Consider the following 26,281-nt stretch of genomic DNA (forward strand, 5'->3'; position numbering starts at 1 on the left):
TTCAGTTCATGTCGAGTCTACTTGGGCGAGAAATGAACAGGCACGTGAAGAGTCAATTGAATGAAGGCCATCACTTAAAACCAAGACTTAATGACTAACTGACCAGTAGCCTAAGGGAAGTCATTTTACTTTGTTTTGTTTTGAGACAGAGTCTCACTCTGTCTCCCATGCTGGAGTGCAGTGGCACGATCTCAGCTCACTGCAGCCTCTGCCTCCCAGATTCAAGCAATTCTCATGTGTCAGCCACCCCAGCAGCTGGGATTACAGGCACGTGCCACCACGCCCGGCTAGTATTTGTATTTTTAGTAGAGACGGGGATTTGCCGTGGTGGCCAGGCTGGTCTCGAACTCCTGAGCTAAAGTGATTCACCCGCCTCGGCCTCCCAAAGTGCTGGGGTTACAGGTGTGAGCCACCGCACCCGGCCTCAGTTTACTTTTTATCTTCTGGATATGTATACTCTTTTCCAGGCATCCTCAGTTATTCATTAGACTTAAAAATGAGAGGTTTCCAGTTGTGTTATTTAAAAACTTCCCAACTGAGAAGTGCCCATGTAAAGAATGAAAAGGAAACCTTTTTGCTTAGCTCTTTCCACTCTATGTTTTATAAACACAATAAATTATAGTGATAATAGAAAATTCAGTTTGAGATAAGGTAGTAGTCAATTTATGAATGCAAACAATATTTGGATGTTTATAAGGAAATTATAATAGTTTTCTAAACTCAAGGAAATGGGGCCCGGTGCATTGACCCACATCGTATTGCATAATGGGGAGAGCTACTTTTGGAGGGAAGTTGATACAAAGTAAGTGACTATCACTTTTATTTCACCAGTTATGTTCCTATGGTACTCCCACTTTCTAAAGGAAGGCATGAGGGCTAGGACAAGACATCTGACAAGTAAATCTACAAAAATCCTGTAAGTGACTTTGAGAAGTCACTGAGTTCACTGCTCATACCGGTGTTCAGGACGTTTTAAACTAGCTCAGTCATCTATTTTTAAAGATATCCAAAACAAAGAACCTTTACAAATTTCCTACATGCTAGATAAAATTGAGCAAAATTTATCATGGAGAATTATGAGAGTGGCTAAGTATGGGAATGAAACAACTGCATTTATTATGATAAATTAAGGCATTGGATTACTGGTAAAACAAAAGGAATTCTAGAAAAGATTTGTAGTAAATGTTAAATGGCAGCATAAACATTCCCAAACATACATACTATGTCTTCAATGTTTTATGTACTTTTGAAAAATCAGGCACTTGAAAATAACTATGAAGTTATATTCCGAGAACCTGACACTCGCTGGAAATTCAACGTTCAAGAGTTAGCAAGGTACTTCTTTGTTTTTCTAGTTCCTCATTATGTATCCTGCTATTTTCAGGTATTTCAGACCGAACAAAAGAATCTTTTCAGGCTGGAAATGGACATGGTAGTTTTCAGGCCAGAAATGGTAATTCTTGGAAATTGATAACTTTGGAATTATTAACGTGAAGACTTTAGTTTTGGGTCAGTTTTCTAATATAATGCTAAATGCTAAATCTTGGCTTGGACTTGGTCCTTTAAAAGGATGCATTTAACATTCTGCTAAAATGCTTCTTCATCAACGAACATTGAAAAGCACTTTCTCTGCATGGGACTGCACATGTCAATGGTGTTTTTGCATTTAGGCTAAATAAAGATCTTCAGATGTTGAGCAGTCTGCAATTCATTTATGATCTAGATGCTGCTTCTAATTTATACAGTAATAAATGTTCAAATAATACTAACGATTGAGTGCATGGGTTCGGATATTCTCTATCTATATTGTTCGATAATGTCATTGACTTACAATAGCCAGTGAGATAAGAATTTACTTCTTAGGAGTAAGGCTGGTTCCTCTTATGGTAATAGGCAGATAGTGTCTTCAAAGTGGATCTGTGGACTACTCCATCAGAATTGCCTCAGGTGGCTATTAAAATCCGAGTTCATGGACCCCATTCAGTAGTTGGAATCTCTGGTAATTATATTTCTAACTATATCCCCAGTTGATTCTTCTGCCCACTAGAATTTAAGATTGTTTTAATAAGCATCTCCTAGTAGTATATATCAGGGACTGATTAACATAAATAGATGATATATGCATGACATTAACAGGCAAATGTATGATTTTTAAAAAATCTCATGGTGTTCAATCCTAGAGGACTTGTGAAATATAAGTAACTCATTGTGATATCCTGCCTTAACTAAATGCATTTCTTTTTTCCATGTAGAAGAAACATTCATGGTGTCTCAAGAGAAAAAATCCACCGAATGAAAGAACGGTATGAACACGATGTTACCTTTCATAGTGTGCTTCATGCAGAAAAACCAAGCAGAATGAACAGAAACCAGGACAGCAATAATGCACTGCCTTCCAACAATGCCAGATACTGGAATTCCTACACAGAGTTTCCAAACCGGAGGGCCCACGGCGGATTTACAAATGAGAGCTCCTATAACAGAAGGGGCGGCTGTCACCATGGATATTAGAGGCCTACCTTACAGCCATGCAGAATTTTCCGAAGTCAGTTTCTACTTCAATTTTTGTTATTCTTTGTTGCATTTTAGTCAGAGCTCCAATTCCAGTGTTAAATAGCTGAACTCAAACGTTTCTGAGCAAAGTCATTATATTCATTATCTTCACCAAAATTTGTTCAAGTGCTTCTATATGCATGGTCTGATGCTGGGAATTCTGCAGATTTGAGTAAACAGGCTCTTTCTCTAGGGTAAGAATTTGAAACCAAAACTTGAGAACACACCCAAGAACATAATTATTTACATAGGTTCATAGATGAAATAAAGCGTTTATATTATATATAAGCTTCAGTACCATTTTCTCTGATCTATTTATTTTTTCAGGAAATTCATCTCCATCAGGAAAGTTGGGAAGGTTGAGAAAAGTGGTGGGGGGACAGGAAAAGTTTTAGCACCATTGCTATTTTGATAATCTATGTATCTAAAAATGTGAGATGTGCGACTCTATGATACTGATTTTCCTTTAATGTTAATATGCCAGAAAGTATACATCTGGGAACAATGTTCTTCAAAGTAGATACTTTGGGAAGTTATTCCTTTATTTTAATGATGTATCATTGTTAAAAATACTGTCAAATCCTTAATAGCTATAGGAGCTACTGAGGGAAATCAGTGTCATTATTTAAAGTCACACCTTGTGTTTCTACTACTTTATTCAGCAGGATTAAACCTGAATAACTTTTGGCTGTTGTGCTAATAGTGTAAATAAAATAAGCCTGCCTTCATAAAACACCAACTTTTAAAAGGAATAGCTAAATGACTTTAAAATTATGCCTATTAACATGTGTAATTAGTTGGCAGCTAAAATGTTTGGGAGTGCAAAAAATTAGGCACCCCAGGATATAGATCATACAGGGATATATAAAAGCCATGCTCATTACAAAACGAGCAGTTGATGTTTTCTGTGGCATTAAGACAATCAAGTCCTCATAACTCTGGAATGTCTTATACTGATGCTGAATTTATGAATCCAAATCAATTTCCGACAGGTTGGAATCAGATTTAGCGTGAGGCCGGGCACGGTGGCTCAAGCCTGTAATCCCAGCACTTTGGGAGGCCGAGACGGGTGGATCACGAGGTCAGGAGATCGAGACCATCCTGGCTAACACGGTGAAACCCCGTCTCTACTAAAAATACAGATTTAGCGTGAGATCACGATAGACAAGACCACAGAGGACGTATGCTCTACTTCTTGTTGGCCAACAGCTTCTTTCTAATGTTCTGTGAAAAATTATTTTAAGTGTCCTATATAATGGTGCTTTTTATGGTTATTAAAAATTGTAAATGGTATCACATTTATATGGATTTGTCATTGGATCTTTTTTTGATTCAACAATAAAAAAATTTAATTACCTAAATGCCAAGAAACTCAACAATTGATACCAGTTTTTCTGTATCACAGGCTTATTTACCAGTCTTTTTTTTAATAAATAGGGATCATAAAGGTAATGACAAAAGCAACCTTATAATTTAGTTGCTTATATATTTGATCTGTGTACATGAGACTGTTTTAACATTATCTGACACTACTGAAACCTGCTCAACATCTCCGTGACTACCAGCAACACATATGTAATGTTTTCTTCATTAACATTTTAAAAACTGGTATCTCCTTTGAGTAAGTTTGGTTGACAATAGTAAATACCAATGAATCTAAGGTGTTATCAGTTTTGCTAAATTCTGTATCTCCAAGCATAATATACAATAATCTCCTAATGATCCACTTAATAATGCTCCCATCTTCCAGGCCCAGGTGGTCCTGAGTATCTTGGTTGATAGGGTGGTGGCATAACCAGCTCAATATGGATGGCTTGACTCATCTGGGCTAGTAGAGGGGAGAAATGTCAGAGAGCCCAAAGTAGAAATTACCCTCCTTTGATTTCACAGGAGTGGTTCAAATGACCAGAGTCAAGCCTTCCTGACTTGGCTGGCTCCCTGCTTCAGGGTTTTGGGCTCACCTGGGCTAAGTGAGTGACCACTAGGGTTATATAACTTTTATAGAGCTCTAAAGAATAGTTTCCTGGCCTATTTAATGTCTCTTCTTCTCCTAGCTGGCCCCTGAAATAGTTGGTTTGTAAACCATAAAAATTGATCAATGCCATCAACTTTATCCCCTATAGAAGTGATCTGTTTTTCCTTTCAACTCCCATGGCTCCTGATTTGTGTAACTCTTTGAACACCTAGTATTGACTTGTATTGTGTTCACTGTCTGCATCATTCATAAAGCTGGCAAATGCTCTTTATGTGCAATAGGATCTCATTAAATGATTGCTGAATAAATAACACAAATTTTTACCATTATCCCTAATAATGCAGTATGTTGACTCTGTAATCATTAAATTGTCACTTTTGAGGGGATAATATACACATATACTCAAGCTTCATATTTTGTTCATGTAGCTTAGATGTTATTTATAATTTATAAAAAAGTGTGTGCATTAAATATCTATCAATATAATGGGTGTTCTACATGAGAACACACAATAGCAGTTTTACCAAGGATTCAAAAAAGAAAAGGTGAAATTCTTATAATTTTTTTCTGTTCTCCTGAAACCCAAGTTTTATTCCTTGCTCTAGAGTAGATCACTGCAAAATTAGGATGTGAAAACCGAACTGTTTTAGAAATAAAACTTAAGTCACATTAATAAGACTTGCAGAATACTTAAGTTACAAGGAGTAGCAAAATAGACACTTTTGTAAATGCTTTTTACAGAAGAGGAAAATCACGGATCACAGTTATGGAAGGAAGCAAGTTAATTTTTTAAAAGATTTATTGTTCGTTTTAAACATATTTATAATTAGATTTGAAAACATGATATTATATATAAATTGAAGGCATTAAAACATCTGATTTAAGAACTTCTCCATGCTATTAACTGTTAGAACTGCTTTATCCCTTTTCTCTATTAAACATAAGAAAGTAACAAGTAAGGCTGTGCGCGGTGGCTCACGCCTATAATCCCAGCACTTTGGGAGGCTGAGGCAGGTGGATCACCTGCGGTCAGGAGTTTGAGACCAGCCTGGTGAACATGGTAAAACGCAGTCTCTACTAAAAATGCAAAAATTAGCTGGGCATGGTGGTGCGTCCCTGTAATCCCAGCTACTCGGGAGGCTTGAGGTGGGAGAATTACTTGAACCCGGGAGGTGGAGGCTGCAGTGAGCCAAGATCATGCCACTGCACTCTAGCATGGGTGACAAAGTGAGACTCCATCTCCAAAAAAAAAAAAAAATAACAAATGAGAGTATCACCTTAAATTGAACTAATCTGCTTTTGTGGTAAAGTTTAAAAAGGCATAGGCTCTGGGTCCTGTGATAGTGCTAAAAATAAAGCAGGCAGAATCAGTGCCAATTTGAAAGCAAGATACTTTCTCAGGTTTGAGTTTAGATGACCATTTGGTTGAAAAAAAAAAAAAAAAACTATGAAATCTTCTGATTTAAAGTATTTGAATTTTTAGTTTTAATTTCAGAAATCACACTGGAATAGTAAAAAGGAATCAGAGTTACATTGAGGGTTCTATTTTTCTTATAATCATGCTGACTTAAGGATGAGGAACTGCTCAAAAGGAAACACCACTCTATCATATTCATCCTGCCTTTTGAACAGGATGGAACTATAGCAGAACCAACATGTGCATTAAGGAAAACTATTTCATCACGTGCATTAAGGAAAACTATTTCATAGTGAGTTACCTTTAAAAAAAAATTCCCTAAAATAGTAGCTAAACTAAAAGGAATTATTTGCATAAAAATAACTGTACTAGGAGACCTCATTTCATTTAATGACAGACTCTAAAAGAAAATGGTATGTTTATTTCACTTGTAAAATAATACTTGTAGTGAAAATCCAAAGATTTACAGATTTTTTTCCCCACTCTTTTTTTTCTTTGTAAAGATGGGGGTCTCCCTATGTTGCCCAGGCTGGTCTTGAACTCCTGGCCTCAAGCACTCCTCCCACCTCAGCTTCTCGAAGTGTTGGGATTACAGGCATGAGCCACTGAGCTCGGCCAAAGATGTTTTTCTTGATTAGTTAATAAATTACATTTAGTTTTAAGATATGCAACTGAAGCAAAAGTATACCAAAACAGAGTCAGGCCAAGAACATCTGATATACAAACGCTTAGGTAAATTTGAAACTAATTTCTTTTCTCATTGTGCAACGTACGTACTAATGTGTGGTTTGAAATTATATCCAGTCTTACAAACTGGAAAGGTTAAGCGTCAATAATTTATTGTCACCTTTGCAAATGCTTATATTTTTTAGTTGTAATTGTGTCCTGCTTATTATTCTCACATTCTTCTTTACCGGCCTGGGAACTCTCCTCTTCTTTGATCAGAGATGTAGTACAATGTCTTTTCAGTCTGAGACAATCTTTTGAATTGGTGGGAGCAGTCCTAGTGGATTCACTGATAGATATAAATTGTTTTTCTCCTGTTGAACCAGACAAAAGAGCTTGGGTATTTATCAATGCAAGTTCTTCATCAGCTATTGAATTACTTTCCAAAAGAGAAATTTCATTGAATTTTTTAAATGGAGTCATCTGAGGAGAATTCAGTTCTTTTTTCTTTATGGGTGTTTCGTATTTGGTGCCACAACTCCTTGGTGGCTGAAATGCCTTCTGTGCAGCTGGAGAAACAAATGTACAAATGGGACTAACAGGTGGAGGTAAAGGCAGTCTACTCAAGAAATCCAAGGCTCTTCTCCTTTTGCAGTTTTTTTGGTCATCAATCTCTTTCTCCCCTTTACAAGACTTTGAAGTTATCTGGGCTGATACAGGTGTGGAAACAGACTTCCTTTTGGCCATACAAAGTGATAAAGGACTTTGATAATATAGCTCACAATTAGGAGAAGATATCTGATAAAAAAATTAAAAGGTAGCCTATCATAATTACGTACTAACATAAAAAACTAAATCGAAGTAACTTTTTTCATAGGAAATATTTAAGTACGCAAATATTACACACAATCTCCCTCCCCAATTGCTAATAGGTTAGATGATTTCAATTCACATTATTCCTATTCTAGATGGAAGTAATTTTGCATAAGAGCATATAAAATGACATTAAAAGAAAGAAAAATGAGGAATAATCACAGTAAAAGATTAAAAGGAGGTAGGGGACACCACTTACGCTTCAATCTTTTCTTTTTTATTATTAACAGATTAAACAAACATAAACATTTTAAAGCCATCTTAAGAACACACACTACCTGGGTTCTAATATCTACTTTTCTAGCTTTGTGACTTTATTAGGCAATTGCTTAACCTCTCTCTATACTCTCTATAGATGAGTCTCTTCATCTATAAAATGAGGATAATACAGTAAAGTCCTCACTTAACGTCACTGACAGGTTCTTGGAAACTGTGACTTTGAGTCAAACAATATACAGCAGGTCTTCAAGCAATGTCATTTCCTTCAACATCATTTTGTTAGAACACTGATGAGAAATAAATGGTTTTGTTATACATCATTTCCCTTAAAATCAGTTTCCAAAAACCTATTGACAATGTTAAGTGAGGACGTAGGTTTTATCTCATAGGGTTGTTATGAGGATTAAATGAGTTAATATAGATACCCTTAGCAAGTATTAGCTATTTAAGAATCAGCCATTAGCCAATATTAAAGACTGTAGCTTGATTTGCATCTACTGTGATTTAACCACTGAAACAGCTTAGAAACAACCCTAATTGTATGCAACAGTGAAATAAATAGGCGCCGGGTGCGGTGGCTCAAGCCTGTAATCCCAGCACTTTGGGAGGCCGAGACGGGCGGATCACGAGGTCAGGAGATCGAGACCATCCTGGCTAACACGGTGAAAACCCGTCCCTACTAAAAAATACAAAAAAAAAAAACTAGCCGGGCAACGTGGCGGCGCCTGTAGTCCCAGCTACTGGGGAGGCTGAGGCAGGAGAATGGCGGGAACCCGGGAGGCAGAGCTTGCAGTGAGCTGAGATCCGGCCACAGCACTCCAGCCTGGGTGACAGAGCAAGACTCCGTCTCAAAAAAAAAAAAAAAAAGAAATAAATAGGCAAAAACACTTTTCAATCACATGTATATGAAAGCACCTGTTTGGAAAGTTTGCACCCAAAGTTTCATATCTTGCTTCAATAAATAAAATTTCTAAATAACCTATATTTATAGGAACCACATAACAACACTTTCTAATTAAGTTTAATTACATTTTACCATGTTTACTAGGTCCACGACAGAATATACGATGGCCTCCATATATAATACTTATAATATTCCTTGAGTTTACATTAACTTACCAGAAGCTTATTTCCTGTACCAGGAATGATTTGAGCAGTGTACGACTCTGAAGTACAGTCTTTAATTGGGGTGGACCACTTGGGATCATTTGCATGCAGTATATGCATAAGCTTGTTTTCTGCTTCATTGCAAAGTATATCAATATTCTAAGAAAATAAGCAGAAAAGTTGCTTTATAAATTGCAAACCCACATGTTTGTTTCCGAAAGTATTTCCTTTAAAAGCAGAAATGAAAAGTTCAGACCAAAAAAGAATGAAAACCCAAAAATGTGATACCAATTGTCAAACATGCCAATGCAAAATTACAAAACCAGTATCAGTGATTTAGGGGAATCTAGCTGATAGGGAGAGGGGAAGAGAGAAAAAGTATGTGTGTCTGAATGAAAGAGATCTCTTTAGTCATCTAGTTGTCATATGATCTGAATTGAAGCTGGAAGATTGGGGCTCAAGTCCCAGCTCTATTTACTACTTAATAGCTGGGAATCATCTCACATCTATAAAGGTACTTCGTAGGTTAGTGAAAAGAGAAAATTGCCTCACGTACCTCACGTCTGTTCCAAGAATTAATTGAAATAATGTATAGGTTAAACTACATGAAACTGTTGTTTGAAAAGTCACAGCTGGTCAAATATCAGCAATTTCATATGGTTTAACCTAATTCATGACAGTATTTTGTAAAACTTTAAAATGCTATGTAAATGACAGTTGTCTCTTCAGCAGGACTAGTAAACTGCCTTTGAAGGTGTCTCAGAGAAAATGTGGGGTGTAGGCCGGGGTCGGTGGCTCATGCCTGTAATCCCAGCACTTTGGGAAGCCAAGGTGGGCAGATCACTTGAGGCCAGGAGTTCGAGACCAGACTGCCCAACATGGTGAAACCCTGTCTCTACTAAAAATACAAAAATTAGCTGGGCGTGGTGACACGTATTTGTAGTCCCAACTACTTGGGAGGGTGAGGCAAGAGAATCGCTTGAACCCAGGAGGTGTAGACTGCAGTGAGCTGAGATTGTGCTACTGCACTCCAACCTGGGGATGACAAAGCAAGACTCTTGTCTCCAAAAAAAAAAAAAAAAAGAAAATCTGGGATGTAAGTAGTAGATACACTGTATGGGAAGTAAATAATGACTACAACTCCCACCCCTAATTGAGAAACTAGATATAGCAGAGTGTTATTCATTATGCATAGAGTCTTTAGGTAAAATATCAACACAGCTTTCTTTATACAGCTACTCTAGTGCTTTAAAAATACATTTTTATATAAATTCTGAATAACACATATTTCAAATATTAAACTATAGAATTAGGAGGCTTATTTTTTGCGTATTCTTCACTAGTTACCAATTCATGAAATCTCAAATTTTACTAGGAAGCAGCATTGCATAGCAGTTCCTAGTTTGGGTTCTGCATTCGATGGCCTAAGTATGAATCCCAGTTTTATTAACTTGGCATTTGACCTAAGGCAAGCTATTTAACCTGTTTCTCACTGATAAAATAGAAAAACAGTTCCCTACCTCATAGGGTTGTGGGAGAATGAAATGAGAAGCTTAGAACAAGGTCTGACACATAGTAAACACTCAATAAACACCAGCTAATATTATATAATGTATATACAGATTTAAGCAAAAAATGCATACATGATCTAGGGAAAATAATTTCAGTGTCTCTTATCTGGGATTAATTCAAATCAAAGAGATATAATCTGTATAAAACACTAGATATGGAGTTTAAATGTAAACCTGTAGTCTCCATATTATTAACTAACCACAATGCCAACTGCTGCAAACCACAGATAACTCATATTATTCTTGTAACCAATTTCCAGTTTGCTTACATAGTCTGCATTTCTGAACATCTTTCTCACAAATTCTCCTAACTCATTTCCCTTCACGTCATTCTTCTCTTTCTAGTTGCTGTCATTTCCCCATTCCCCCATCTCCTGAGGTTCATGGGCAATAAATATATGATTAAACTTTACCTCACATACTACCTCAACTATCCAATTTGTATAAAAGCTATTTCCTTGATACTTGACTGTCAAAATAGAAAAATACCAAAATGTGTGGTAATGCTGAAAAGTAACCTTACCTCAACAGTATTTTTCATTTTGTTGAATGTCTCTTGAAAGTGGCCCTCTTTTGGACTAGCAGAAAACACAGAAAAATCTCCAGCAAATAAAGTAGGAAGTCTTGATTTGGATTCTGGTCGCCACTGGAGGTTGCTTGCAGCAATTAACATATGAGGCTTAATAATATCTTCATTAAGATCTATCCAAAACTTTATTGCCAGTAAATTGTAACATTCGTCTGACAAATAGATGAAAGGAGCAACTCCTAGTATGGAGAAAAAAAAATGTTATTATAGATGTGTTAGATGAATTTTAAGATGCAAGGAAGGAACCTTTAATATGCCTATTTATTTTGGTATATGCTAATAGTAAAAGCAAATCAAAATAGCTGAATTTGGTGAAAGCTCAGGTTTTCCAAAATGACCTGTTACTTGCAGTGCTAAAATTTCAATACCAATATGACAACACATTCTTTTACTGAGGTCATGTGGAAGTAGGTATACACACACACTGCTGACAGGAGTACGGATCTGTGCAAGCTTTCCGGAGATAAATTTGGCAACACCTAGCAAAGTCACATATGCATTTACCTTTCCACCTTGTAATCCCATTTCAATCCTACTCTGAAGATAGACCTCTAATAACAGTAAAATACACATGAACGTAAGATTAATGAAAACACCTGTGAACAAGGTTACTCACTGAAACACTATAATTACAAAATACTGGAAGCAGCTTTTATACATATACAGGATACAGTTGGATAAACTATGGTACATCCAAACAATGGTGTACCACGTAGCTGTAAAAAAGAGTGAGGACGATTTCTATGAACTGATTTCCAGGATACAGTGTTGAGTTAAAAAAGAAAAGCACAAAAGAAAGGCTAGAGTATGTTCCCCTTCTTATAAGGAAGAAGGGATATAAGAAAATATACATGTATCTGTTCAGTTGAGCAAAAGAAATCAGGAAGGATAAACCAGAAACTAAAGGAACAGGGTGTGAGTGGGGGAAAAAGGAGGATTAGGACTGGGACTGCAGGGATGAGGAGGAAGTGACATTAAGTATATCTTTTTGTACAGGTCTGACTCCTAGAACCACAGTGATATTTCACATGCCCAACAAACCAATCAACAAACAAATCCAACTAGATAATGAGGGAATCCAAAATGGAAGACAAACATTTCCCACCTCTGTCTGCTGAGAGGGCCTGGCAGTACTGATGCCTCCACAGTAAAGTAATGAGCATATCTAGCAACCAGATCTTGGATCTAAACACCATTTTCTACTAAAAAAAGGAGCCAAGAGAAATGGCTGATTCCAAGACTACGGCAGGCAACATACAAGATGAACTTGGAACATCTTATGATGCCAAAAAATAGGGAAGTGTTCAAAAAGTGAAGAAAGCTTGTTGAAAGAACACAGGAGTCCATATGAAAAAGCTCCTAATGGTCAAAGCTAAAAAAAAAAGTTAAACAATAAAATAATGAAGGCACTAAATTTTAACCTGCAGAATAAAATAAATGTTCTTAAGTCCACACTGATATAAATAACGAAATAAGTACACTAGAGGAAAGGGCACAGCTTTTCCTTATAGAATTCCAATGAATTCCAATTAATGTAGAAAGAAAGAAACGGGAAAAAAATCATAATTAGGCAAATACCACAGTAATAATTGTGCAAACAAAATCAACTGATGAATGCTAAAGTTTGATGTGAAATAGGATTCAGTCTCAAAGAATCTCCCCCAAGGTATTCATTAACCACAAAGAAAGAGGGAGTTATTTTACAGAAGAGAAACCCAGCAGATACCACCTTAACCAAGTGATTAAGATCAACATCATTAACCCCTCGATATGATGTACTGAGAAAGACACATCACACTTCAGTGGTAGTCTTGCCAGAAACGCATAACTTCATCCTAGTCATGAGAAAACATCAGATGAACTCAAATTGAGGGGAATGCTACAAAATTACTGATCAGTCTATTGAAAAGCATAATGATCATGAAAAAGAAGACAGAAAGTGTTAAAGATTGGTAGAAAATACAGGTGAAAAAAATGACTAAATGCAATGTGGGATCCTAGAACAAAAAAGGGGAAATAGGGTAAAATACCTTAAATAATTTTTCAAATACATCTACAGTATGGGTAATAATTATACCACTATTAACTTTCTGATTCTAATTGTACTACGGTTATGCAAGATGTTAACATTAGGGGACGCTAGGTGAGGAGTATTTGAAAATTCCATTATTTCTGCAACTTTTTTAAAGGTCTGAAATTAGCTCAAAATAAAGAGTTATAAATTTTTTAATTTTTTTTGAGACGGAGTATCGCTCTGTGGCCCAGGCTGGGGTGCAGTGGTGCAATCGTGGGTTACTGCAGCCTCCGCCTCCCGGGTTCAAGCCATGTTGGCCAGGCTGGTCTTGAACTCCTGGCCTCAAGTGATCCGCCTGCCTTGGCCTCCCAAATTGCTGGGATTACAGGTGTGAGCCACCACGCCTGGCCAAGAGTTATAAAATTCTAAAGGCAAAGATGGGTAGGTGCTATCCATTATTCTATCCTGGGATAAACCAGGACAGAACTGAGGCTAGGAAAGCTAGAGGTGGAAGAGGCACTAAGCATTTAATTTTACTATTTATACTTTCTTGCTTTTGTTACTCTGAGAACTATGTATCCCTTGTAAATAACAGAGAATGGAAATGTCATTCTCAGATAAGGATTTGTTTATCCTATTGCAAGTGCTGGTTCATCTTTTCTTTCTTTTCATTTTACAAGTAAATGTATTTAATGGATCTTAATTTTAAACACTGCTTTTTTTTTTTTTTGAAACAGAGTCTCGCTTTGTCGCCCAGGCTGGAGTGCAGTGGCCGGATCTCGGCTCATTGCAAGCTCCGCCTCCTAGGTTCACGCCATTCTCCTGCCTCAGCCTCCGAGTAGCTGGGACTACAGGCGCCCGCCACCTCGCCCGGCTAATGTTTTGTATTTTTAGTAGAGATGGTGTTTCACTGTGTTAGCCAGGATGGTCTCGATCTCCTGACCCCATGATCCGCCCGCCTCGGCCTCCCAAAGTGCTGGGATTATAGGTGTGAGCCACCACGCCCGGCTTAAACACTGCTTTTAAAGAACTTGTAAGTTTCTCAAGCATGTTCCATTTTCTAATTTTGGAACTTGCCTCTAATTATATTCAAAACTTGATGATAGTACTGTCCTTCTCCCAAATGTCCTTTTTAAATATATCTTGTTTTCCCCAATTATAAAATACATGTTTATTGAAAAACATTTAACATAGGGATCAAATTCCATCAAAAGAAATGGAAGCCTTACTTATTTCTTCAATTATCATGCATCTTGTACAACTGATAACAACTGGAAGAATTTTTAGTTCAACACTTTTAGAATCCTACACTAGGTAAATCTTCACAAGGTAAAAGGATAAGAAGAAACTTGCAGCTTTGTGGTCTGGCCTACTCTGAACTTGCATAGAATTCTTCAAATCTTTTAAATTCCTTTCAGAAAATTTCACTGAAACAATAAAGGACTTAGCAATTTATAAAACCACTGTCAGATTCCACCTGAAGTGGATGCCATGGTGCGGGTGCAGATCCCCTTCAGGACCAAGGCTCCAGCTTCTGGGGAGTGCTAGCTATTGACAACTCACCTCTGAGTTCCCTCTTGGACTTGCCCTCTGTTGAAAGGCAATGTCTTGCTTAAGGCTATGCCCCTCCCTGGAGAAGCCAGTATGCAATGGCTGGCTCTTGCCTCAGGCAAGCATGACTCCAAAGTCCCAGCTCCAGAAGTCCCTGTGGGATTGACTGAACCTTTCTTCTCCTTCTGCCCAATCCTGCTGCATTTGCTTCCTCACAGGTGCTGTTCCTAAGGGCATTTTCTAATCTCCTACATGAAATCTGTAAGTCTGTTTCCCAGGGAAACAGGCTTTCCCCAAAACAAATCTTTCCCAACCTAAGAAATGTTCTCATTTAATTAACTCATTATATATCACAGTGTTCTGTAATACAGTAACAAAGCATTAAAAATATAGATGTCCCTGTTTTTTTTTTTTTTTTTTTTTTTGAGGCGGAGTCTCGCTCTGTCGCCCGGACTGGAGTGCAGTGGCCGGATCTCAGCTCACTGCAAGCTCCGCCTCCTGGGTTTACGCCATTCTCCTGCCTCAGCCTCCCAAGTAGCTGGGACTACAGGCGCCCGCCACCTCGCCCGGCTAGTTTTTGTATTTTTAGTAGAGACGGGGTTTCACCGTGTTAGCCAGGATGGTCTCGATCTCCTGACCTCGTGATCCGCCCGTCTCGGCCTCCCAAAGTGCTGGGATTACAGGCTTGAGCCACCGCGCCCGGCCAGATGTCCCTGTTTTAAGCCCAACTCTCAAATGCTGAGTTTGCTTTTGTACAACTGATACATGTCAGCATGAAGTATAAGAAAGAATGTAATGTAACAGCTTTAGGGCCTGAAAGTATGAGTTCAAATCAATTTATAGCATTATGACCCTGAGCAGGCTACTTAATCTCTCTGAGCTCCAGTTTCCCCATCTGTCAAGTGGAATGATAACAGCAAATGAACAGTGTGACTATGAGAACTGTGTGAGATGCTGTATACCTGGAGTTTTCAACAACTGACCCCTGCCTTAACCCATGATGTCCGAAGTGGAAGTAGAAATCCAAACTGACTCCCTGTCCTTGAAGAGATCATTGTATTACTGGGGCTAGCAGGCGGCTTATTTAGAAATGTACAGGTAGCATCATGGACCATGTGACAAGTGCTGAAACAGCCAAGCAAACAAAATGCTTCAAAAGCTGGAGGAAGGAGGATCTAACCCAGACTGTAAGCATCTGACTAGGGAGGTAATATTTGAGCTGAATAATGAATAGGACAAATTCATCAAAAGGGGGAGAACAAAAGAGCATTCTAAGGAAAACGAAGAACATTTTTAAAGGTAGGAAGCATTAAATGTTATTGTGCATAAGGAATATGAAATTGTACAGTTTGTTTTATTATGTTTTAAAGTAGTTCTTATTTTTAATTCAGTTTTTATTTTTGTATTTTTATTTTTATTTTATTATCATTTTTTTTGAGGCGGAGTCTCACTCTGTCCCCCTGGCTAGAGTGCAGTGGTGCGATCTCGGCTCACTGCAAGCTCCGCCTGCCGGGTTCACGCCATTCTCCTGCCTCAGCCTCCCTAGTAGCTGAGACTACAGGCGCCCGCCACCGCGCCCAGCTAATTTTTTATATTTTTAGTAGAGACGGGGTTTCACCGTGGTCTCAATCTCCTGACCTTGTGATCTGCTCGCCTCGGCCTCCCAGAGTGCTGGGATTACAGGCGTGAGCCACCGCGCCCGGCCTAGTTTTTATTTTTATAGAGACAGAATCCCACTATGTTGCCCAGGCTTGTCTCAAACTCCTAGCCTTGTGAGCCTCCCACCTCAGCCTCCCAAAGTCCTGGGATTACAAGCATTAGCTACTGCGCCCAGCCTAAAATTAAAGAGTTTAGCTGACATGTGTATGGTGGTGGTTTCAGGCAGGAAGTTGAATGGTTTTGGGGGTATATGAAAGAGTCTGGGTTTCATTTTCTAAGGGACAGGGGACCACTGAAGATTTTAAGCTGGGAGGCATCATGACTAGATCTAGGTGTTAAAGACTTCTGGTTTAAGGTGGCTCCTTGAAACTTTCTAATAGAACTTTAACATTTAACAACAAATTAAATTTTAAAAAGGAAACATTCACCTAAAACCTACAAACATGGCATATAATGATATAAAATTTAAAATCTGGTGATTAAGAAACAGAATATTATGGATAGAGCTAAGCATAGGAAGGCTCAGAGTCTAACCTCCTTCCCCAACTAAACTGGTAAAATGACATTTTTGAGAATTCTATTATTCCTAAATCTGAAGGAAAGCAACAGAAGAAGTATCTTTCCCTTTTTCTTCTTCTGAACAGAAATGAGAAAAAACTGCAGGGGAACAAACAGGTGACCAGGACTGACGGACATAAGGAAAGGTTCCAGGATGTTACAGGATGCCTTGTGACTAATTCCCAGTACCTGTGGATGTAGCCTTATCTGGAAACACAGTCGAGGACTACTTATGATGGGGTTATGTCACAATAAACCCGTTGTTAGTTGAAAATGCATTTAAATAGGGACACACCGATTTGAAGGATGAAAGATTTCTCATCTAAAATCAGAGGCCAGAAGGAAGTGGCACAATATTTTTCAAGTACTGAAAGAAAAATTACCAACTACAAATTCTATATCCTGAAACAATTCTCAAGGAGTAAAGGAGAAATAAAATATTCTGAGATGACAGAAAACTAAAAGAATTTTCTCTAACTCAAAGATTGTCTAAAAGACATTGTTCAGACAGAAAAGGGAAGATTAAAGGAGGACTCTCAGAGCATCAGGACTGAGGACAATAGGATGGAGGAAGAAACAATGGAAAGAGTTTGAGAAATGGGCATATATGATAAACTTATTTCCTCATGCGGTTTATAAATTATGCTTGATGATTAAAATAAAAATTATAATACTATGATATCCAAGAAAGTAGTATTTAAAAGTAGGGAAGATAAAGGTCTGTATATGGTCACTATCCAATCCCTTTCCCTCCAAAATCAAAATGAAAGCAAAATTTTCACACTTCACTTAGAGTGACAGAATACTGATACCAGTAGACTGTTTTAAGTCATACATGTATGTTGTAACACCTAGAGAAACTACAAAAATCATACAAAAATACCTGAAAACACTAAAAATAAATCAAGATGGAATCCTAAAATATATTTAAGTAACTTTCAGGAAGGCAAGAAAAGAGAAATGGAGGAATGAAAAGCAGGAGAAACAAATAATAAAATGACAGAGTTGAATGCTGGCATATCAAAAGTTACCTTCATTGTAAGTGACGTAAATATCCAATCAATGGACAGAGGCTGAGAGAGTGGATAAAAAATTATAACCCAACTATTTCTTCCTTATAGGAAACTCACTTTAAATTTGACAAGGTAGATTAAAAACAAAAGGATCAAAACAGATATACTCTGCAAACATTAATCAATTTGACTTAATTGGCTTTCCTTCACGTGGCAAAAAATGTGACTTTCAATCTCAAAAAAAAAAAAAAAAAGAAAATGTATTTAATACATTTAACCTACTGAGCATAGAGCTTAGCCTAGCCTACCTTAAATGTGTTCAGAACACTTATATTAGCCTACAGTTGAGCAAAATAATCTAACACAAGGCCTGTTTCATTTAAAAAAAAAAAAAAATGTTGAGTATCTCATGTAATGTACTGCATACTGTACTGAAAGTGAAAAAGAATGGTTGTAAGGTACTCATGTTTTGTTTTCAGACCATTATAAAGTCGAAAAATCCTAAGACAGGCTGGGCACAGTGGCTCAAACCTTTAATCCCAGCACTTTGTGATGCTGAGGCAGGCAGATTGCCTGAGCTCAGGAATTCAAGACCACCCTGGGCAACATGGTGAAACTCCGTCTCTACTAAAATACAAAAAATTAGCCAGGTGTGGTGGCACGTGCCTGTCGTCCCAGCTACTCAGGAGGCTAAGGCATGAGAATTGCTTGAACTGGGGAGGAGGAGGTTGCAGTGAGCTGAGATCACACCACTGCACTCCAGCCTGGGCAACAGGGTGAGACCCTACCTCAAAAAAAGAAAAAAAGATGAGGTCATATGTGTAGGGTCCAGCCCTACAGGGCTTAGCGGGTGTTCTCCCCGTGTGCGGAGATGAGAGATTGTAATAAAGACATAAGACAAAGAGATAAAGAGAAAACAGCTGGGCCCAGGGGACCACTACTATTAAGACGCAGAGACCAGTAGTGGCCCCGAACGGCTGGGCTCGCTGATATTTATTGCATACAAGAAAAGGGGCAGGGTAAGGAGAGTGAATATTCTAAGTGATTGACAAGGTAAAGCAAGTCACATGATTACAGGACAGGGGGCCCTTCCCTTTTAGGTAGCCGAAGCAGAGGGAAGGCAGCATATGTCAGCGTTTTCTTCTCTGCACTTACAAGAAAGATCAAAGACTTTAAGACTTTCACTATTTCTTCTACTGCTATCTACTACAAACTTCAAAAAGAAACCAGGAGTATGGGAGGAGCATGAAAGTGGACTAGGAGTGTGACCACTGAAGCACAGCACCACAGGGAGGGGTTTAGGCCTCCGGATGACTGCGGGCAGGCCTGGATAATATCCAGCCTTCCACAAGAAGCTGGTGGAGCAGAGTGTTCCCTGACTCCTCCAAGGAAAGGAGACTCCCTTTTGCGGTCTGCTAAGTGATGCGTGCCTTCCCAGACACTGGCCTTACCGCTTGACCAAGGAGCCCTCAAGCGGCCCTTATGTGGGCATGACGGAAGGCCCACCTCTTGCCTTCTAGGTCACTTCTCACAATGTCCCTTCAGCACCTGACCCTATACCCACCGGTTATTCCTAGGGTATATTAGTAATGCAACAAAGAGTAATATTAAAAGCTAATGATTAATGTTTATAATAATGATTGCTAATTGTCCATGATGATCTCTTTATCTAATTTGTATTATGACTATTCTTATTCTATTTTCTTTATTATACTGAAAGAGTTTGTACCTTCAGTCTCTTGCCTCAGCACCTGGGTAATCCTCCGCCCACACATATGGGTAGGCTCTAATATAATGAGTGGAGTCCTGATACACGGGGAAATTTAGACACAGACATGTACATTGGGAGAACACCATCTTACAATGAAGGCAAAGCTGGAGGCGAGATATCTACAAGCCAAAGAATGCCAAAAAACACCAGCAAATCACCAGAAGCAAAAGAGAGAGACACTGAACAGATTCTCACAGCCTCAGAAGGAATTAACCCTGCCAACACTTTGATCTTGGATTTCCAGCCTCCAGAACTGTGAGACAACAAATTTCTGTTGTTAAAGTCCCCAGTCTATGGTTCTTTGTTATAGCAAGTAAATACACAGCATTACTCACTGAACTGGGAAAAACGATCTAGAACCAGAGACATCTTCCAGGGATATATACTGTATCACGAATAGAAACTCAAATATCCAGCCCTCACACTGTAACTAAGAGAGGAGAAAAAAATTAATCTTGGATAAGCAGAGAGTCATGAATTACACTGAGTCATGGCGCCGACCTTCTCACTTTTTTATTTTAGTGTAAGTCCAGTGTTTTATTTCCTACAAATCTACCTAACATTTTTTTTCTATTTCATAGCACTCATACAATGGTTTCTCTTACATGCACACACACACTGATTCACTAATTGTTGCATGCAACTAATATTTTATCAAATTTGATACAAATTGTACAAATTGTAAGAATTACATCATTACAGTGAATTACATAATATGTTTCTGAAAACAGCAAGTAGAAAAGATGATTATCACTTTTTCTTTATTCTGAGATGCAGTCTCGTTCTGTGGCCCAGGCTGGAGTGCAGTGCTGCGATCTCAGTTCACTGCAACCTTCACTTCCCAGGTTCAAGCGATTCTCCTGCCTCAGCCTCCCAAGTAGCTGGGATTACAGGTGTGTGCCACCACATCTGGCTTATTTTTATATTTTTAGTAGAGAAGGGGTTTCGCCATGTTGGCCAGGCTGGTTTCGAACTCCTGACCTCAGGTGATCCACTCACCTCAGCCTCGATTAGTATATGTTAACAAAAAAATCAAATGAAATATGAAAGTAGTCAATATTTGAGTGCCTAAGGACCTTGTCCCACAGAGTTCTAAAACTCAGCAGCCAGTCTCAGGGCCCACTCATAGTACTCTAGAGCTTCATTCATGTTTCCTTTCAATTTGTAGAGAAACCTAAGGAGGCTTAAGCTTTCCAGATCTAACACATTTCTCTGAAGTTTCCTTAAAACCAATTTATCCAAAGAACTGACACTTTTATCCCTTGAAAAAGATGCCTTTTCTATTTGTATTGCTTTTAGATAAGGGATAATTGCACTGACATCAGATTTCTTTTGAAATTCCTGAAATCTACCACAGTGCAAATATATGTCTTGCATTATTTCTTCTACCACTAGTTTCATGCATAATACTTTTTGAAAAGTGTCTTCAGCTTTTCTGTGATTGCTTGCTTCTATATACATTCCTGCCAGGTCTATATAGGCAACCACAAATGTGGGCTTTTGTTCCACAGCAGCTTGAAGATGAAATGCGGCTGATCTGATCATTTTGTCTACCTTTTCTCTGTTCTGCCATCTAGGCTGCCTGTTGGTAGCTTCCTTCATTTGGATCTTTTGTGCCCTGTCACAAAGCCCTATATGGTGAGGCAGGAACGCAGAAGTGGGAGCTGCCTGCAAGGAGGTTTTTAAGAGCTCAAGAGCTTCATCCACAAATCCTTCTCTTCAGTAAAAGTTGGCTGCATATCCAAAGACAAAGGTCTGCGTGGACATATTGGCCAGAGCTGCTTCAGTGCACTTTTCTCCTTCAGCTTCCTGTCCTTCATCCCGAAGCTTCAGGGCAAGGAGAACCTTACTATATGCATCACCTACATTTAGCCTGACAGCCTGCCTTAGGGTAGGCAAAGAAAATGACTTGCGATCCCCTGTTGCTAATTTAAAGCCATCCAGGTGGTGATGGCATACCCAGTGTTGAGTTCATGGTTTTCAGCATCCACTGACAGATCCTTTACAAAGCAGGCCTTGGCCTGTTTATAATTCTTTCCTCCACATTTCAGCGAGGCCCATTCTTCCGCACAGTCCATCTCTGGACATTCCATTCTGTAACAGAAAGGATTTGAAAACTTCTTGCAAATGTTCTCTACCTTGTCCAGGTAAGTCTGGGTTTCTGCCAGTCTGCCCATGTGGTAATACACCCAGGCAAAGTTGCCCCAGGTTACTAGACTTCTCACATCTAACTGACTGGCATGTTCTTTCTGGATTAAGTCTTCAGCTTCTTTCAGGTTCTTCAGCACTTCCTCATTCTGGCCTTTCAGGTGTTTCACATAGGCTACTAGGCTGTGTATTCCCACACTGAGTTTAGTGTCTAGAAACCCAATCTGGTCCAAGACTCTGTTTTCCAAATCAAGCATTTCATCATCTTTAATTGATACCTCCCATGTAAAGTGACATCTTAACTGCTCCAGACTATCCTTGACCCGATGATCATCAGCATTTTTACTCATGGTTGCTGAGAACTAGGCAGCAGTTCTGTAGTGGTCTAGCCAGACTCCTCTGACATCTAGGCCTCCTCACTTTTTCTTCTCCCCCAACACCTTGCCTTGGGGCCAAGAGCTAATCTCGTGTTAGTCCCCAAAACAAGCACAGGCTTCCCCATAAATATACACACCTGCTATATACACACAAAAATTAAAACATTTAAAAAAGGCAGCACAGGCTCTCGGTCATCCCAAATTCCCTGGATTCCGTTTCCAGGCTTTGGATGTGGCCTTTCTGGACACCATCTCTCCTCCTACCTCTCCATCTCCTGGAATCCTTTCACTGGGGCCTCCGGAACTCAGTAAGATCTCCACTACCCTCACCCTTTCCTGCAGGGGCTCTCACTGCCGTCTTGTTGCAACAAACCTGGTTCTTGTCTGCCGGCACAGTTGCCCTTGCAGACCTTGTGCTACTGGAGGCTGAGATGAGGCAGATGTCTTCCTCATGCTTCACTGCTGCTCCTCCCACTCTAAAAACACTCATTCATTACCATTCCTTGCTACAGGCATCCATTGACCCCAGCTCACTCATTCCCTTTCATTTCTTGAAGATTTTAACTCATAACTCACTGTTATTCTGTCATCACGATGGTCTTATGTCCTGGAAATTTCAGTAGCCTCACAGGCAATCCTTCCAACACTCTGTTGCTCCCAAGTTCCTTGTTTTCTTCTTAAATGGTCATGTCCTCTATTTTCCATTGGTAACTCACTCCAGTGGACATATCCAAGACTTTTATTTCCAATAACTCCATTTCCCCCAGAATCTCAATTTAAAGTACCTCCTTCTTCAACCACCTACCTTTGATCTGCCCAGTTCACTCCCTCTAAAACCCTAACTCAAACACACTGGGGCCTACAATCAACTTTTCTTATCTCCTGTTCATTGATCCACATTCCTCTAATATCTCTTCTTTGCTCTGCATTGTGTCCAAGGTCAATTATTTAGATCCTCCTTTTGCATATACCCCCAGATTCTTTGCCCTTCTTGCTTTGCATTACTTACCCAGCTAAACTACAGACTTGGTTAAATTCTCCTTTCCAACTACTTCATGCCCACACCATCAGAGCTGAATACGTCTGAAAAAATATCACACAACTACAATATATTCACGAACATTAAACCTCCAGTGGGCCCTGGCAGTCATGATGTACTTACTTAGCCCATTTACTCTACCACTTTCTTTTTTTTTTTTTTTTTTTTGAGACAGAGTCTCGCTCTGTCACCCAGGCTGGAGTGCAGTGGTGCGATCTCGGCTCACTGCAAGCTCCGCCTCCTGGGTTCACGCCATTCTCCTGCCTCAGCCTCCCAAGTAGCTGGGACTACAGGCACCCACCACCATGCCCGGCAAAATTTTTTTTGTATTTTTAGTAGAGACGGGGTTTTACCGTGTTAGCCAGGATGGTCTCGATCTCCTGACCTCGTGATCCGCCCGCCTCAGACTCCCAAAGTGCTGGGATTACAGGCGTGAGCCACCGCACCTGGCTACTCTACCACTTTCTTAGATAATTATTTCATGCCTTTCCTTTTCTCCCAAACCTTCAACACCCTTTTCTTCTTCTTCTTCTTTTTTTTTTTTTTGAGGAGTCTCGCTCTCTCCCCCACTCTGGAGTGCAGTGGCGCGATCTCAGCTCACTGCAAGCTCCGCTTCCTGGGTTCACGCCATTCTGCCTCAGCCTCCCGAGTAGCTGGGACTACAGGCGCCTGCCACCACGCCCAGCTAATTTTTGGTATTTTTAGTAGAGAAGGTGTTTCACTATGTTAGTCAGGATGGTCTCGATCTCCTGACCTCATGATCCACCCGCCTTGGCCTCCCAAAGTGTGGGGATTACAGGCGTGAGCCACCGCGCCTGACCCCCTTTTCTTCATTCCAACTCTCAGCTGATGATTTTGTGTCCTGTTTCAGCGAGGAAACAGAAGCAATCAAAAGAGGTCTGCCACAAGTTTCCTCTTGTATATCAGCTCTTCCACTGGTATATGCACCTACGTACTTTACTCTTTTTTCCTGTGATGACGGATGAACAGTCTCTACTGCTGGCTAAGGCCAATCTGAACAGAGCCTCTGGAGACCATAGCACACAGTATCTGAGAACAGTGCCCTACAGCTGTTTCTGCTTTGCTTCCATCTTGCATTTAACCTTCTTTATTGGATCTTTCTCATTAGCACACAGTATCTCATCAGTATGCTATTAGCACTTTCATCTGAAAAAGCAAATGTTCTCTTGATCCCAATTCCCCTTGTGGCTACTGATTAATTTCTCTTCTTCTCTTAAAGCAAAAATCCTCAAAATACCTATATTCACTATCATTCCTCCTTTCCCTCCATTTCCTTTGCGCCACTTCAGTCCACTGAAAGTGCTCCTCCACGGTGTTAAAGCCAATGATCAATTCTTGGTCCTCACTTCATTATCAATTCTATGAAATAGCATTGGACAGACTTAACCACTCTCACTACTCGACAATTTTTTTTTTCTCTTGGCTTTCAGCATACCTCACTCTTTCCAGCATTCCTCCAACCTCTCTGGCCATTTCTCTATTTCTTTTACTGATTCCTATATTGACATTTATATTTATATTTCCCTGCTTCTAAGTATAAAAAGCTTCAATCAGGTCTTCGATAGAGAGGGAAGAGACCCTCTCTATCTACTCCCATGCCCACAGTGACTTCATCCAGTCTCATGGCTTTAAATGTCCCCTGTATGGCCGGCCGGGCGCAGTGGCTCACGCCTGTAATCCCAGCACTTTGGGAGGTCGAGGCGGTGGATCACGAGGTCAGGAGATTGAGACCATCCTGGCTAACATGGTGAAACCCCAACTCTACTAAAAATACAAAAAAAATTAGCCAGGCGTGGTGGCGGGCGCCTGTAGTCCCAGCTACTCCAGAGGCTGAGGCAGAAGAAGGGCGTGAACCCGGGAAGTGGAGCTTGCAGTGAGCCGAGATCGTGCCACTGCACTCCAGCCTGGCGACAGAGCAAGACTCCGTCTCAAAAAAAAAAATGTCCCCTGTATGTTGATGACTCCCAAATTCATATCCAGCCATTCCTCTGAACAGACTCCTATGTAACCATCAAGCAGACGTTTCTACTTAGATGCCTAATAAGCACCTAAAACTTAACTGTCTAAAACTGAGCTCCTGAACTTCCCCAAATACTTGCTTTTCTTTCAGTCTTTCCTTCTAAGTGGCAGTTCCATTCTTCCCAATGCTCAGACCATCCTGCACTGTCCCCCTACCTTCAAAATACAACAAGAATCTGACTGCTTCTCAGCACTTACTTACACTGCTTTTGTTTGGTTCATCTTCATCTTTTGCATAACTGCTTGAAAGAGCCTCCAAATGGCTTGTTTGTACTCTTGCGCCCCCTACAGCCTATTCTCAACACAGCGGCCTGAATGATCCTGTGAAAACCTGTCAGACTGTGTCCCCCCACCTGGAATCTTCCTGTGACGTCCTGTCATCACAGGAAGTTACAGTTCACACAAGGACCCCTACACAACCTGGCTCTTCACTGACTCTGTCCCTGGCTGTTACTTCTCACTCTCTGGTCTCTGCCAGTGCTCAATGGTACACTAGGCATGATCCTGCTGCACCACGACTTTTGTAATTGCCTGGAAAGCTCTTCCCCACATGGCGACATGCCTCACCTCACTCACTCAATTCCTTCAAGTTTCACTCAAATGTCAACCTTCCAGGGAGGTCTCTCTCCTCACCTCTCAATCTAAAATTACATCCCTCTCTCTTCCCTAACATTACCCTCCCACCCACTTAATCTTTTTTTTTCTGAGCACTAAAAAAAACTATACACATTTATGTTACTTATTTCTTTGTTTGTACTCTCCCTCCCCCAACCTCATAATGTAAGCTCTATGAGGGTAGGGATTCTATCTGTTTTGTTAATTGCTATGTACCCAGCACTTAAAACAGTGTCTGGTACATAACAGTCATTAAATAAATATCAATGAATTAAATAAACAAAAGTTATCCACCTTCTATAATAACAATAAAATGTGTGAAAAGAGTCACCCAAATATGATCAAGATGAAACAAAATGGCATGGGAACAATGTGGCTTACTAGTATAATATAGTCAAAGAAAACCCCACAAAGCACTAAAACATAACTAACCAAACACAAACACATTTAAAAAATGAGAAAACTTAAAAAAGCAAAAGAGAAAGAACAAAACTCCTAAGAAAAAAAAACTCAACAAATAGAAGAA

At 39.6% G+C, this 26,281-nt stretch overlaps 2 protein-coding genes and 1 pseudogene across 2 annotated transcripts in view; 1 reads left to right on the top strand and 2 right to left on the bottom strand.

Annotated features, from left to right (window-relative positions):
- N4BP2L1 (NEDD4 binding protein 2 like 1) overlaps positions 1-4,864 on the top strand; it is a 29,471-nt gene extending 24,607 nt beyond the window's left edge. Inside the window, 2 exon segments of the mRNA XM_033235715.1 lie at positions 1,259-1,335; positions 2,253-4,864. Coding sequence (XP_033091606.1) covers positions 1,259-1,335; positions 2,253-2,511 — 336 coding nt within the window. The 3' untranslated portion in view covers positions 2,512-4,864.
- Positions 4,865-5,664: 800 nt separating this feature from the next.
- BRCA2 (BRCA2 DNA repair associated) overlaps positions 5,665-26,281 on the bottom strand; it is a 99,281-nt gene continuing 78,664 nt past the window's right edge. Inside the window, 3 exon segments of the mRNA XM_033235629.1 lie at positions 5,665-7,409; positions 8,823-8,969; positions 10,905-11,149. Of these exon segments, the coding sequence (XP_033091520.1) occupies positions 6,789-7,409; positions 8,823-8,969; positions 10,905-11,149 (1,013 nt within the window). The 3' untranslated portion in view covers positions 5,665-6,788.
- Positions 20,605-22,034, bottom strand: LOC117097630 (annotated as a pseudogene).

The sequence above is a fragment of the Trachypithecus francoisi genome, unplaced genomic scaffold (genome assembly GCF_009764315.1).
Source record: "Trachypithecus francoisi isolate TF-2019V2 unplaced genomic scaffold, Tfra_2.0 Contig01461, whole genome shotgun sequence".
Taxonomy (NCBI): domain Eukaryota; kingdom Metazoa; phylum Chordata; class Mammalia; order Primates; family Cercopithecidae; genus Trachypithecus; species Trachypithecus francoisi.